We start from the raw sequence: 15551 nt of genomic DNA on the forward strand, positions 1-15551 counted from the left end.
GTTATTCAGTTTGATTCTGCTGATCTTTGACAGGTGGCCTGGTCCATCGCTGCCATCTACCACAACAGCAATGGGGAGGAGTTCAGGGTGGATCCAGGCAGGCTGGCCTTCTCTGTCACACTCTTCACCATCTTTGCCTTCATCAGCGTCGGTACACTGATGTACAGGCGGCGGCCAGAGATCGGTGGAGAGCTGGGCGGGCCCCGGACTTCGAAGGTCCTGACCACCATGCTGTTCATCAGCCTGTGGCTCCTCTACATCCTCTTCTCCTCACTGGAGGCCTACTGCCACATCCAGGGCTTCTAAGATAACAGGAGATGATGAAGAGAAGGGTGGGACAGAAGGAGAACATGGAGGAAGAATCCAAGGGGAGGTGGATGAATGGATGGATTTGGAAATTAAGGCTGTCTCATTGATCACTCCCTCCCTTTACGCAATAGATATAATGATGGTTGAATGGATGGATGTACAGATGAAGGAATGAAGGACACATTAAAGCATCTAATGGAATTGAAGGAAGTAAGGACATGGTATGAAAGGACAACAACAAACAGGAAAATTATAGGAGCTAGAGAGCTCAGAAGATGGAAAACTGGCAGAAAAATTAATAAGGAAGGAATACAATTTTTGGTTTCGATATCTAAATCCAAACCAATCAAGCTGTCTTAAACCCACCCTCATTTTAAACTTATAAACCTCATCCCCAATTGTGTCCCAGCTGGTTCCACCATGCAGAAATCAGTATGAGTTTAAAAAGACAAGGAGAGAAAGGTTAAAGAAACAGACACACCATCACAGCTCCAAGGATACATGGCATCAACAACAGCCATCCCATTAAACCCCATCCAGATGGAGCAGTGCTTCTCCAGCATTCATTTACAGTAACAGGCACGGATGAGATAGAAGAAGATCCAAGAATAACTTTATGAGTATGTAGATGCATGGCCTGATGATACTGAAAACACGATCAGAAGAAACTGGATGTATTGCCGCACCTGTTTGATGACAACAAACTGTGTGCGTTTTGGTGTGTGACTGTGCGTTTCTGTGCTTGTGTGTTGTTGGAAGATGGTCAAGTACTGTGAAAAAAAACGCCTCTCGTTATGCTGTCGCTACGTGAGACAGAATATGCTTTCGTATTCCAGGTCTTTTTGACTTTTACTCTCACAGCCTGTAGAAAAGCTGAATAAGACTCTTTTGTGGGAGGGCAAGATCAAATGAAGTTTTGAACGTCACTGAGGTTAGAAATGTAAATACAAAGAGCTGAAGGTACACAACAGCTCCAATATGGTTCTTCTGAATGTCTTGGTTCTGCCATGCGCTCCTGACCGGGCCCTCGCTCTGTTGCTTAATACTGTAGATATAAATGATTTAAGGTCTAATTTGAATCAAGAAGGGGTTAGTGTGCTTTTACCTTTAATAAGGCCACGTCTGAAAAGACAAAACGGCCACTCTACCGTTTAAAACTGTTAGAGAAACTATTATCATTGCATAAATACTTAGGTTGATCGTACGTGTTTGTTTTTGTTCGGTTTTTTTTAAACTGTGGAACTCTATCAACTTGTTTTCCACCAATGACATTGCCACGATCATGTGTCAGTCGTAACATTGCAATAGACTTAAAAACATAGGTACCGCCCTCTGTGAAACCTCATAGGCTGTCTGTTTCTCAACTAACTCTGTCACATTGATGCCGCTTTCCCAGCTCCGGTCATTGTCCCTGTGTGTCTTAAGCACCTCCCCCTGGCTGGTCAGCGGACCAATCAAAAATCCTCAAGGGCTTTGTAAGAAACAACCACTAATCCATAACCCTGACCCTTGATTTATAATTCTTCACAAAGATTGGTCTTTAGGGGGCTATATAACAGGGATTTGTATTCCTTAACATTATACACCATCTGCTCAGTTGTAAGGACATTTGCTTTAACTATGGCTTTAAAAGTAATACCAATACTTCATAAATGGACAGTCATTGAGTGCGGACATTGTAAGACCAAGTATCCAGAGACACCTAACTATTAGAAAAACCGACCCAATGTTCCACAGCGCTTGATCAAACAAGGCTTCAACCATTTTTTGGAGTCTTTCGCAGTTGATTACGAAGACTACCAAAGATTAGTCTTGTTCCAAATCATACCATCCCTGCAATGTTCTTGACACTTCAACTCATCATTACTCTTCATAAATATGCCACCCTTTAGGCATGTGGCTCATGAATGCTTTAACCCAAAGGAAGTACTCTTGTCTTTATTCAAGGCCAGGTGTTTGCTCTTGAATAAAGAACCACAGTGTAATCTGCGGGATTTCCTGCTTTGTGCCGGCCTTCGTAATCAACCATTGAAATTTTACTTAAGCCACTAGTTTTCAGTCTTAACATTGGAGCCATCAGATAAACATATATTTCAAAATTATTTGCTGCTAATGAAGAAGTCTTACCAACAGATACAAGTCAATTCTGTTGTATTGTGGAAGCCCTGTTGGGTCATCTATCATAGGGTACATCTAATCTTGTGCCCAAAAACAACCCCCCAAAACTATCCCTCTGGGATCTGTATCAAGTTAAGTTGACAGGTTCTGGTTGGGTTACACTAATCAGGATCTAAGATAACCAGTCCTGGATAACCACATGGCCCTGTAAAGGTGGAGTTCATAACTCCAGCATGCAACATTAACAAGTCAAAAGGAGCTGGATCAAGTAAATGACTATACTGCTAATGTGACATTATGATGCAGGAAAAACTAAAAAATAGCTTCTGCAGTCAAGTAATCTGTAAGAGGATTGTATTGGTTTGGAGTGTAACAACACACATAGTCTAAGCCCTTCTCGCAATGAATTTTAGGAGAGTTTCAACCTAGAAAGTTGGGGCCATGGCCTTAAAGGTAACTAAGGGTTTTGAAAACACAAGATATGCTGTTTCAGGCCCCTTCCTACCAATAGTGATCTCAAGTAACAGCTAAGCTTTTTCTAACACCCATATTAAGTGCTGGACTACCTAATAAACAGCTACTTTCAGGAGCATGAACACTATCAACACTAGAATACTAAACCTTCATTAGTAGTAGTAGTTAAATGAACCACACCAAAATGACATTATCAGACACCAACTGGCTGGGAATCTTCTTTCATGAGTCAGTCATAAACAGACAAACAAAACAGGGAAAAGTGGCCTAGAAACCTGTCCTGAATATGTGTAGAAATCTTCAGGCCTGCTGTATCTCGACTATCAGAGAGGTTTACACTTAAGACTGTTAACTATTTTACTTGTTTAGCCAAAATCACAAAGATCTCAACTTTCACAAAACTGACTGTATATTTAGGCGTTCTAAAAGTCCATTGTTTGTCGAATGGCACTATACTTTATGCATCTGAATTGGCCAGAATTTACCTGCTGATGTTGTGTTTTTTTACTTGATGTGTAATATAATAAGTCGTATTTTAAGTGTCATCTGTAAAGTAAGTAGTCTGGGCTAGATGTAATCCATTTAAAACTTGGCAAAAATCTTGTCACAGACAGCTTTCAACCCCTGTGAGAGAGCAGAGCTGAGCAGAGCTTTGGATTGGATGAGTTTGGCAAATCCACAGTATCTTGACGACAACCTGTTGTTGTTCCTGTTATCTTAGAAATGTTCGACGTATACATAATGATTCACCAAATGATGTGACTGATTGAAAATTTCCACAGCTGATACTACTCCAAGTTCCACCAATATGGCTTGCATACAGAAATCTGGCGACCTCCAAACTCTAATAAATGCTGTGGCGTGCAGTTACTTGCATTTGTCAAACTCTTTACAATGTGTGGCTCTCCATTAGAGTAGCTGTTGTCTCGTGAAGGCCTTGGAGTGGCAGTTTACCCCTGTTTTGCCAAAGGGAAATCTTTCTATCAGAAACTTAATATTTACAGTCCAACCTGTAAAGGGTTTTCTAACCAATGGATCTTTCTTAAAACCACCAAATATTATTCATATTTCATTAACACTCTGTAAAGAGACAAAAAATGCCTTGTCGTTGTTTAAACCTAACCAGAATCTTTCTATTTAAATTTGTATGCATTTGTCTCTTCACTGGCATGAAGCTTAAGGTTTATACACTGTAAAAAGATTTGCTAGCTTGCGCAAAACAAAATAACATTGTGGAAGCTGCTTGCCTCACTTTTTGAGTAACTTCAACAGGGTATAAATTATCTTTGAGATGTTAAATCGTGTTGGATTTACTTCAAAATGTGCCTGCTGCCTAATTTGTCAGAGCTAACTTGTGCAGGAATGAAAAGCTTCCGGTTATGTAGTTGTTGCATTAAATTTGTTTGCCGCACAAATTCTTCAGAAGCTAACGTTTTGCATCGATGGGAAGCTACTTCTTTTGCTTTGTTGCACCGCCTCTTTCAGTGTATTGACCTTGACTTAAAAGCTAGTCTGATGTGAAGCTGATGGCAGATTAACAACAGCTTGAAAAAAACCCATGGGGTTTGAACCAAGACAGGAAGCTTAAAAATGGCTAACATCATGTTAGCTATCAATAGCAAGTTTGCCCTCTTTACCTGTCACGATTGTAAGAACCAATTTTTTTCTTTCACAGTAACTTCTCCGGACAAATGATCACAATAGCTCTTGAATATAGCTTCCGGCCTTGGTTTAGACTTTTGAGGTTTGAAGGGTCAAAGGTTAGCCAAGCCACAGCTGTAAATATAACACTAAGAGCAAGCAAGGAGTACTAAAATGAGCTGTATTCTACAGTAGATGTTTTTATTCTTCTGCGGTGGGGTTTGAAGAGTTTAAATTGAAGGAAAAGTATTGCACTGGTTTTTGTTGCTTGTGTGAAACGGCTACTATGTTGTTTCGTTAAAAACGTTAGCAAAGTTGCTTCTGATGTAAACAACAACCACAGGTGTTGGTTTTTGACTCCGATGTACACAATAACAATGTTGTACCTGATGTAGGAAAAAAAATACAATGGTGTTGAGTCAGTTGTGAACCATTAGCGTTGTTGCTTCTGATGTAAAGATTGATGATGCGCTTTCGTTGCCTCGTTCACTTCTACACTGACTGTCTGACAGACTGAGGAATAAAGTGACTGCAACACCGAACAGACAGACAAACAAATGGACGAGAGGAAGGACAAAGACCCCCGCTGGTACACGCTGAGAGACGTCATTCTGAGACGTTGCTACTGTCGGAAAAAAAGCATTACCAGAGCTATTCTCCACCCTTAAAGTGACATTTAAAGAGTACAATGTAAACGGAAGGTGATGAAGAGAGGAGGGAGGAGATTGAAGGAAGATGAGGAGGAAGAAGATGAACATTAAAGATTAAAAAAGATGAAGTTACAGCCATACCTTGATTTCTGGGTCAGTGAGGTTGAAATGGACTTCTCCTGCCCAGCATGTGTATTGTTATGGTGTCTATCTGTCCCTCTGTGTCTCTTCCCCCTCTTTCTCTGTCTTTGTTTCTCTGCTGCCAAAGCAACCAAAACGGGCAGCCATCCTTTTGTTCTGTCTCTTCTTCCCAAATCCCCTTTCTGCCCTCCGTCTCCCCATGCCATGTTTTCCATATTTTGGAATGTCAATGTGCTACTTGTTGACACTGTGCATGAATGATAACATGTCTGTATATAGTTATAGAGAATCGTATCCCATTCCCCTGGTGTTGACTAAATAATGGTTTGAATGTTGTACAGATTCAGGTTTTCTGTTCATCTTTTATTCTGTTCGGTTAAATTTTTTTAATGTATGTAGAGCTTAAAAACAGTATGTTTTTAATTTAAATGAAGACGGACGTCTTTTTTTTTTTGAGTAACTTGCACATTAATGACGAATTAATTAAGTTTATTTTGTTAAAAAGGCAATATCTGCTGTTATTGAATGAGAGATGAGATCTTAAAGGAGTTATGTATCTTAAATAAATAATCTATACGGGAGTTGCATGGGTTATTTGTACAAAAAAAAAAAAAAGACACTGCTTGCTACTTCTAATACCGTGGCTGTATTCTCTGACAGAGGGCGAGGAATACTGTATGTACATCTAAAGGTTATTTTGTCATTAAAGAAATAATAATAATATTGTGTATATACTGTACAGTGTTATAAGTGAGGTGGACTGTGTGGCCATCGCGCTAACCGTAGAGAGTTAAATCTGCATATTTATTTAAAGGAAACACTCATTACACTCAAGAATGACATATATTGCCTTTTTGGAGAAGTTGTAGTTTGCTTCACGCTGGTTTCTCTCTCTCTCTCTCTCTCTGCTTCGCTCCCTTTCTCTGGACTCATCCTCTTTCTTCTTTTCTCGCCGCTCTCTTTTTTTATCTGTCTCCTTTTTTCCCCTTTCATCTCCACTTCTGGCTCAGACAGTGTCACTTTTTTTCTGCTCGTCCGTCTGGCTGCGTATCCCAATGACTCAACAGTATCTCCATACCTGCTTGTATTCTTCTGACATGAATATCCGCCTATAGTTAAGTACAGCATATCAGCCCATGTCCCCGTCTGTCTGAGTCTCTGAAAGGATCATTTGTCACCATCTGCCTGATGTGGAACCGTCTGCCATTTTTCCCTCTCTTTATTTAATGCCTCCCTTTGCTCCAGCACATCATACTCCTTTCTTCTCCATCAATCCGTCCTTTCATTCTTTCTCCATCCTCTTCGCTCTCACAGGGTGTAGACGGGATTTCATGTTTTTCAACTTGATTTTGTGTGTGTTTTTTTTAATGGAATAATAACCACAACTGTTATAATGTTGTTAATTATGAAGATTTGTTTGTTTTTTTGCCGCTGTCCTCTCTGTGTGTGTATGCGTGTGTTAATTTTAATTAGTTTTTTTTATTAATTTTGTTGAACACCAACTGATAGGAGGAAAGTTGTTGTATGTGTGTTGCCACTAACTGTGACTGCTCTCCATGGTACTTCTGATAAAACCAATAAAATAAAGTTTGGGATACCCTGTTTCAGAGACCCTGCGAGTCCACTGCCTTTATAGTGTGTGTGTGTGTTACATTTAACCTGTAATGAAAAGTTTTAATAAGAGAGCTCACTTCACAAAAACAAACATCAAAACATTTTGAGCGCTCCCTGCTGACTGGCTGCAGTATAGGTCATAAAGCCCGCCTCCTCCATGTTAACAGATGGGACGTGAGTCAAACTATGAAATCAAAATACACCTGAAATAAATGTTTCTCAAACATGGTTCCTGTCATTATAGCTAGTTATTATCATACTGATTCACGTCCAAGTGTTTTCTGACAAGTTTAGTTTTAATTAGTTATTTGATGCTGTAAAAAGGATGATTGACAGCTCTGTTGACAAATCCGGCTCCTGCAATGATCTGATCCTGATTAGCAGAGTAGAGGAGGAACGGCGAGAGGAGAACAATCACTACAGTTATTGAAGTTTCCATATCTGTGAATGTTCTGACCAACACTAAGAAGCTGTTTAACACACCGGCGTGCGGGAACTTTGCTGTAATCTAAGTGTGTGTTTTGGTTAGCAGAAGTTGCTACGGCAGCGCCACCCGCTGATCTCTGCTGCGCAGACCCTGGCAGCGCCCGTCACGGGGGCTATTTTGGCATCAATTCCGTACAATGAGAGCAGATGGAGACGCGTCGTCCATATATATATAGTCATTGGTCCAGACGATCGATGATGATCATGACATTTGTCTGAGTGGTGTCTCATTAACCGTCATCTGGCCTGTGGAAGGCAGCATCAACAATAACTCATTAAGCCTGTCTGTTTTAATGTCTCATGAAGTATAATGGATGTGCATTGTCTCCCTTTCTGCAGCTTTCCTCTTGAGTACGTACAGTGTATTAACTTCTGTCACAGATCATTCAGAAGAGACACATTTTTAATTTGTATTAAAAGAGAATCTCATTTTAACCGACCAAAGGATTCAACATAACAGAAAATTAAATGTTTATGTTTATGGACTAATTAAATGTGCTATCTGTATCACAGCAGATTTAAAATTAATTGAAAAGTACAGTCAAGTTTTCCTTCCCTTTCCTCCACAACTTTTGTGTTATTTTGCTAATCACATATTTATAGCTTTAACGGGAACCTCCAATTTTACTTCCAATTTACACTTTACTTTTAAGTAATGCTCATGGCGGATTCATGTTTGGTCTCTATGAATAATAATAAGAGTACAGTCTAGACCTGCTCTTTTTATATAATATAATTTATATAATACTCAACAATTATTTATTTATTTCTTTTGCCTTTTATGCCTTGATTGAGAGAGAGGACAGTGATTAGTGTTGGAAACAGGGGAAGAGAGAGTGGGGACGTCACGCGCCAAAGGGCCGAGGGTGGGAGTCGAACCCAGGGCCGCCGCAACATGCTGAGCCCCACATTTCATCCCTTTGGTCCAACAAATCGTTCCAAAAAAATGTGGCTGTCTCGCTACCATGACTTTCTGGGATGATGTGTAAGGATGATGGAAGTTGGCAAAATCCAAAATATATAAATAAATAAACAACTAGATTAATAATTAGTATATTATTAAATGTATCAAAAAAAACATAAGCTGACCAACTGAAGAGGTGACCGACTCTGACGACTGATGACCTTTACAAGGAGTAGCTTTAAAAAGAAAAAAAGAGAGCACACGTACAGTCAACCTTTCCGGTAGACAGTTCGGATGTGAAATATACAAGCTTCAAAAGACAACTTAAAGGGTGTCCTTAAAGATAGAAAGTTACTCAGCTGGTCAGAAAACCTTCAAAGTTAAATAACATCTGACTGATGGAGGAGTTGTGTTTGACTCCTCTCCTCTTCCTGTGCTGCCACTGTGATGGATGGTGTCCATTCTCCGTGCGCTGAGTGATGGATGCTTTCCATTTCAACTAAATCTTCTTCCTGTTTGAGGAAGTTTTTTTTAATTCTATTACAAACAAGGTGTTCAAGAACATTTGTGAGATGGTTTATATGTTGTTTACTGCCTTCAGAATGCATATGTATGAGTGTGCTAGTAAAGCAGACTTTGTGGTAAGTCTAATTTATGCTCCTGTTTCTTGTGGGCAGGTGTTAGCCTTGATTCTTTACCTGCCCGCTGCCGTGCCTGTTTAAAATCTCATTACGCTGTCACATTTGATTTCTAGACGTGTACTTGTTTCGGCAACCTCTTGCTTGCAAGTTTGCACGCTGGGAAATATTGCAAATTTATCCCGAACGCTGACTTATTCCTTGTCAGAAAGTCTGTCCTGGCTGTCTAACTACACACAACGACTTAGTGAGAAGGAGCAGGACCAGCCTTGATTTTCTCTTCACTGCTCACTCCTCTTTGTTTAAGCTGTCTGTCAGAGCTCAATCAAGGCCTATAGATTGAATATAGTTGAATGAAAAGCTATTGAAAGGTCTCTCACAAGCGTTGAAGTACTTTTTATAAAGAAACTTTTGATTCCGTCTGAAACTCTATGTGCTATACACTAGCATCATATTTGTTTATCTTCTCAGTATTAGCTTCTTGTCCCCACTTTGCATGATTAGACTTTTCAGACCTTCTTGGTTGCATTCTCCTAAAGTACCTGTTAAAGAGGGACAATACATGTCTTCATAATTCTTATTATTCCTGCTTTCATGATTAGCTCGAGGTCTATGCAGCCAGAACCACTGAAAACGCCTGTGTGGGCATGCAGGGCCTTTACAGGAGCACAGAGGTATATTGGGAATATGCAGTCTAACCTGGAGTTACGTAAAAGGATTAACATCAATTTCATCTCTGTGTGTTCAGCTAAGAGATGGTCGAGGATGTGCATAACCTTGCTTAGCACAAAGACTGGAAACGCAGTAATGTAACACAGTGATGAAAAGTGCTTCGCTGTGTGGGTTGAGTTTCATTTCACCTTAATGTGTGTCTGTACTGTATGTCTATATGCTGCATAAAGAAAAGTGCTGGTGGCCTTCACAGGGGGAAAGAAACAGCTGCTCTAGAGGACTTAAACCGGGGGATTGATGCCCAGTCCACATTAACAGTGTAATAGGGAAAATGCACAAACTCTTCATATTTATACGTCAATATAATGTTGTTTAACTGTCTAGACATTGATTTTCTTTTTCCACACAGAGACCTTCATATACTTATTTTTTCTTTGTGCTTTATTTCCGTCTCTGAGTCAGACACCATTCTGCCTGTCTCAGAGGTCGAGGATGACAGCTTGGACAGCACTGGAATAACAACTACCAGACTTGTGCACAGACTTCTTGATAGAAATATACTCTCAACCAACCAGGACAGACTGGCTTCAAGTGTAATTTTAACTTATTGTGGAAAGGTTCCACAGGCCTCATTATAATTAATTTCTGGTCTTGAGTTACACCAGTTACTCAGTAGCCCTTTTTGCGCGGTTCAGCCACAGCGCTATAACGAAGCTCCACCGTTACACCACCGTTCCCATTTTACATTGAACCAACCATTGAAGCAACGGCAGCGTTATGGAAGCAAAAGTCGCGCGTCATGTAAACAAAAAGTGCAAGCTTCACATACATACAGGGCTGTTCCGCCCTGCCAGCTCCGCCGTTTACACTGACGCCGTTTTCGCCTCAAGAGGCTAGTAATCCCCTCTTGAACTGACAAAGATTTGTGAAACCTTATGATTGAATGTTGCAAGACATTATATACAGTAGACTATGATATTCTTCTGTAAAGGCTCAGAGGGTGCTCATGTATCTTCACCAGCCTTATTAATTGGTGGTGTCCCACAGGGCTCTATTGTTGGTCCCCTCATGTTCAAGATACTGCTAAGCTGCGTGCTAGGCTGCTAAGCCTAATTGACAAAAATGTTTTAACATTGAAATTAGCTTTATTTTCTGTGCCGTTTTGATGTCAGCACTGTTGTTTATCCTATATTGACGCCTCCCTTAAAGTTTCCGAGAAGCCAAATCAGGGCAAACCAGATTGTTATCATTGGCATTTTCTGGAAGTAATTACACACTTGTACTGTCTGAGGTTTCTCCTTGATGATCCTTTCCTTCACATATTCTGACATACTTTTTCTCCCCTACCCTGCTGTGCCACATTCAGCAGATGCGGTGGCATTTAAGTGGTTTAATGTCAAGATTGTTGAAAAAAGAGCGGGAGGGGGATGTCGGCATGTCTAGGCAGGCCGGGGGGTTAATTTTTAGTAATGGGACTGTCACTTCTTCCTTCCAGCACTTAAGGGGCAGGTAGAACCAGCACACACACACACACACACACACACACACACACACACACAAATATGAAGGAAAAGCCTATCAGGCTCCAATATTGTACATGTCTGCTTCTATCTCTCTGCAAATTACTAGCTGCTCAAGTACTTTGACATACTGTGTGTGCGTGTCTGTGTGCATGTGCGTGAGTTTGTAGCCATGTTAGAGCAGGTGTTTCACACACATGAAACGGATTGAAATTAAATGTCAGGGAAATACCAGAGCATGAACTCTTGCCCAGATCTGGCATGCGTGTTGTGTGTTTGTGCCAGCAGTAATGCATCAGATCTCGACAATGTTCTGGACACCGTTGGTGTCGGTGGGCCTGGGGACATTACATGGCCTTTAAACAGCAATGAATGGAACATGGATGAAGCTTTCCTGTGTGCAGCATGTGTATAAACACATGCATGCTTCTTCATGATGTGTGTTCACAAATAAACGCCTTTTATCCAGATCATTTGAATGCAGCACATATAGCATTCAGAGTGTGGATGCGTCTGCGTGAGACACAAGGAAAAAGGAAAATTTTACTGGTAAATCTTTCTTACATACAATACAGACTTATTCAGGAAATTGTTTTTTGCATTGTTTTTGAATAACTGATGCTTTTACTTTACACAGTACACTGCACATCAATTTAGTACACTTAAGAATCCAATGTTACAGTTTTTATTTAGTTAATGTGTGACAGCTCTCTGAATAGATAACTTAGCACTTACCTTTTAACTGTGCAACATGGACACATTAAACATAGTGTTTATAATGAACTACTACCATTTGACAGCCATTGCCAAAGGAGATAACTTAATGATGAATCAAGCTGTTCTGACCAGAAAAGACTTTAAAATGTTGAGAAGAGTTGCAATTTTGTCTCAGTGATGTTACACTTTATGTGTCAGACTCAGCTGCCGAAAGGTATTCCATTCATAAGCTATGTTGCTAGAAAATAAGAGCCAAAATTGTACCACTAAACAAACATGGATGAGGATAAAATGACTTTTGCAGCTTCACATTCTCAAATCTTTGAGACTTTTAAGCGTCCATTAACACCAACGCTCCTTGCTCACAGCTGGCCATATTGGATCTTCGATAAATACATTATTCACTGTGATTGATTATCTATCTCAAATGATTTCCAAGTCAGTGAAGGTTAATTTTCCCTTGGTGAAATGACTTGAATCCAAAGGATGGCGTGAAGGTAAGGAATCAATCTAATAGCCTATATGGCTCTGCTATAAAGTAAAGTGTATGCAATTTGGAGTTAATGGGCTAAAACATGCAAAGTCACCAGAATGCTACGTGAACACTTAGGTCTTATTCAAGCTGCACTAATCCATAATTTTATATAATGATGATTGATCAAATAACTATGTGTTATGTCAAAGTTGATCGCAGCAAACCAAAGGCAATTAGAAGTTTTGGACCCCTCCACAGAGCATTTTAGTATCTTAAGATGATTGTTCATCCATCCAAAAAATTATCGTTTTCTTTTTCCACTTTTAATTATTCAGCCCTAAAAAACAACCTCGTTTCAGAAATTCTATGCTACCACATTAACTATAAAAACGTCATGTGTTAAACACTTAAAGCTGTATTTGTTAATAATAAGAATAAGAAGAAAAGTTTTTAATCTTGAGTACCATTGAGTATTTTGTGTACCAGCCCCCTGGCCCTTCTGTGGGCGGCAGTGAAGTGCTACTAGCATTAGCTCATGACACACTCAAAGACATTACTCACTGTACAGTTTGTCACATAAACGCAGTTGATGTGCTAAGTGATGCGGCTAATTAGCTTCCAGCATGTATTGTGTCATGTTTTTTGCTAAATTTTAGCCACACTTATGATTGTTAACGCAGTCAATCTTTAACACTGTGCCGGCATTAGCCGTGCATGCTAGCTAGTTTGTTAATAAAAGAACACACTGTTTTTCTAGTGCAAGGCACATTCAAGTAGGATACAGGTCCTTTCTTAATTACTTACTTATTAATCAAAAGGGTTATCATGTTTGGTAACGTAAACTGAAATTAATAATGGGACTTGATTTTTGCTCATTTAGTCATGAGTATCAATGCGAAAGAGAAACACCATGAAGACAGGATTTGTGATGGCTTTAAGCTTTTGTGATTTTTTCAACCTTACCAATTTGTTCTTTTCTTCTGATTCTTTCTCGCCCTCTTCTCTCAGGTCTGTCACCCCCTTCCCTCTCTCTTTTGCTCCTTCCTTCCTCTCTCCATCATTAAAACTTTCTTCTTCCTTATTTCTTACATCTGGTCCTGTTTTACACGTTGTCTTTTCGCGTTTTCTGTCTCAATTACATGTCTCCCACTTTGTCTTTTGCTTGAAGTTGAAGACCATGTGCTCCTTTCTTTGAATCGCTAACACCAACTCAAGAACACACACACTCTTGACAGTAGGTTACTCTCAGTCAGGGACGGTTCTCTGCAGAGTAGCTGTGGGTGGCATGGTGATGATGAGTTAGTGTGGCGATTTTTTCATGCTGCAGTGACGGTTACAGCACAACAGACTGTGGTAGAGAAACGGAGACATGTGAACACAAAGACTATGCAATATATGTATTTACTATCAGTGAAACATTCTCACTCCCAACTACAGCAATAATAAATAAGCAGTGTCAAGTGTGACTTTAAGTGGTCAATTAAAATATGCAACTTCCTGAAGACTTTCTTTAAAGCCTACATAGAAACATTTCAAATTTTATCTTGGTTGGGTTCAGTGAAAGATCGTGGTTTGGGTTAAAATAAGGAGGTAATATACGCAAAAAGAAAAAGTCAACTAATAAAAAGAATGTCAATGTTGACAATAGGCTTTACATGTGAAACAACCCTGGTCTCCCTAGTTAAATTCCCGTGATTGAGCCATCAACCACCCTCTCCTTGTAGTGACATTTTTCACTCTTTACTTACCTGACTGCAGTGTCATTTCAAATGAAAGAGTTGGTCTCACCTTTGATCCTTAGTTGATACATGTCCAATCAGAGTTAGGAGGGGCATACAAGCTGACAACGTATGTAGCTGCATCTCCACCAGGCACGTAAAATGTTGACCAACCCATTAAAACCACCCCTGATACCTCCTCCAGGATGGACATACACGCAGTAGATGTTGTAAGGAAACTGGTGCTGTGTTCAAAATTGGATACTATATGCTACATACTGCGTTCGGCAGTCGTATGTCGTATGGAGGAGCTTTTGAAAATGTTATTGGTGGCGCCAGTTTCCGGTTTCGGAAGTAAACAAAAAACGCTACTTCTTTAGCTATAGCGCCCCCTGCTGCTGCTGTCCGTCATTTCAACTGCCACTGTGACGTTCCAGCGCTTTGCATTGTGGGATACAGTAGGCGAGGCAGACCGGTCCGATGCATACTGGAGATTTTCTCCGAATCAGAACGACACCCGGGTATTTTTGGCATACTGCACATTTTGCTTGCTTGCATACTGCATACTACATTTTGGCCAAATCAGTACGTACTGCTAGTATAGTATGGCATTTCCAACACAGCAATAGAGAACTATTGTAAAACTGCAAGATGGAGGAGCAGGGTGACAGCATTATGTAATGTGAGTGTGAACGGTTGTGATAGACTGACAACCTGTCCCCTGTGTACACCACCTCCCACCCTGTGTGAGCTGGCTCAGGCACCCTGTGACCTCACACAGGATTAGCACACAATGGATCGACGGTACGTACATATGTCACAAAGTTAGCTTTAAAATAAATGTGATATCTCGACGTTCTTGCAGAAGTAGCTTGTTTCGTCTAATGGTGATAATGATGGATTCAAAGCATGCTTTAGGTCAGCCAGTGCTGCTCGGTTATGGATCAATGCTCGTCAGCCCTTTTCAGTCTCTTTTTTACTGTCTTTGTGTTTACCTGGCTGTGAAAGAAACTCTTTACTGTGCCAATAAATCAATATGAAATGCTTAAACTAGGCAACAAGCGGGGCTGTTTATAAAGATCGGGGATGAAAAGCGAGATAGAAGATTAAAAGGAGAAAAAATAAAAAATATATTAAATATTTGCAAGAAAAAAACAGCGAATGAGTGCAGATTATTGCAATGTCACGCGCACAGCTGTGTACATAAATGACATGACTGTTTTTCATTAGTGTCTGTGTATAAAAACCAGTCAGTTACATTACAAGGAATAATAAAGTCACACCGGTCTGATAGCTAGAGGGATGAAAAGGAAAAAAAAGAGAGCGAGATGGAGGAAGAGAATAAAAGAGCGAGAGAGTAATAACACCAATCAGACGGCATTAGCAGAGCAGAGACCAGTAATTGAGCTGTGAAGTGTGACTCATCGATAGCTTGCGAGACCCGACACACAAACACACAGAGAAAAACCATCAA

At 40.1% G+C, this 15551-nt stretch overlaps 1 protein-coding gene across 3 annotated transcripts in view; it reads left to right on the forward strand.

Moving 5' to 3' along the window:
- Nucleotides 1-2732, forward strand: part of slc8a1b (solute carrier family 8 member 1b) — a 146079-nt gene extending 143347 nt beyond the window's left edge. For all 3 annotated transcript variants that reach the window (XM_069658870.1, XM_069658872.1, XM_069658871.1), the window contains exon 11: nucleotides 34-2732. In XM_069658870.1, coding sequence (XP_069514971.1) covers nucleotides 34-306 — 273 coding nt within the window. In that variant the 3' untranslated portion in view covers nucleotides 307-2732. The remainder of the gene's footprint in view (nucleotides 1-33) is intronic.
- The last annotated feature ends 12819 nt before the right edge of the window (nucleotides 2733-15551 follow it).

Source organism: Semicossyphus pulcher, unplaced genomic scaffold, assembly GCF_022749685.1.
Source record: "Semicossyphus pulcher isolate SPU_LCO1_2020_fin unplaced genomic scaffold, fSemPul1.0.p SCAF_12, whole genome shotgun sequence".
NCBI lineage: Eukaryota > Metazoa > Chordata > Actinopteri > Labriformes > Labridae > Semicossyphus > Semicossyphus pulcher.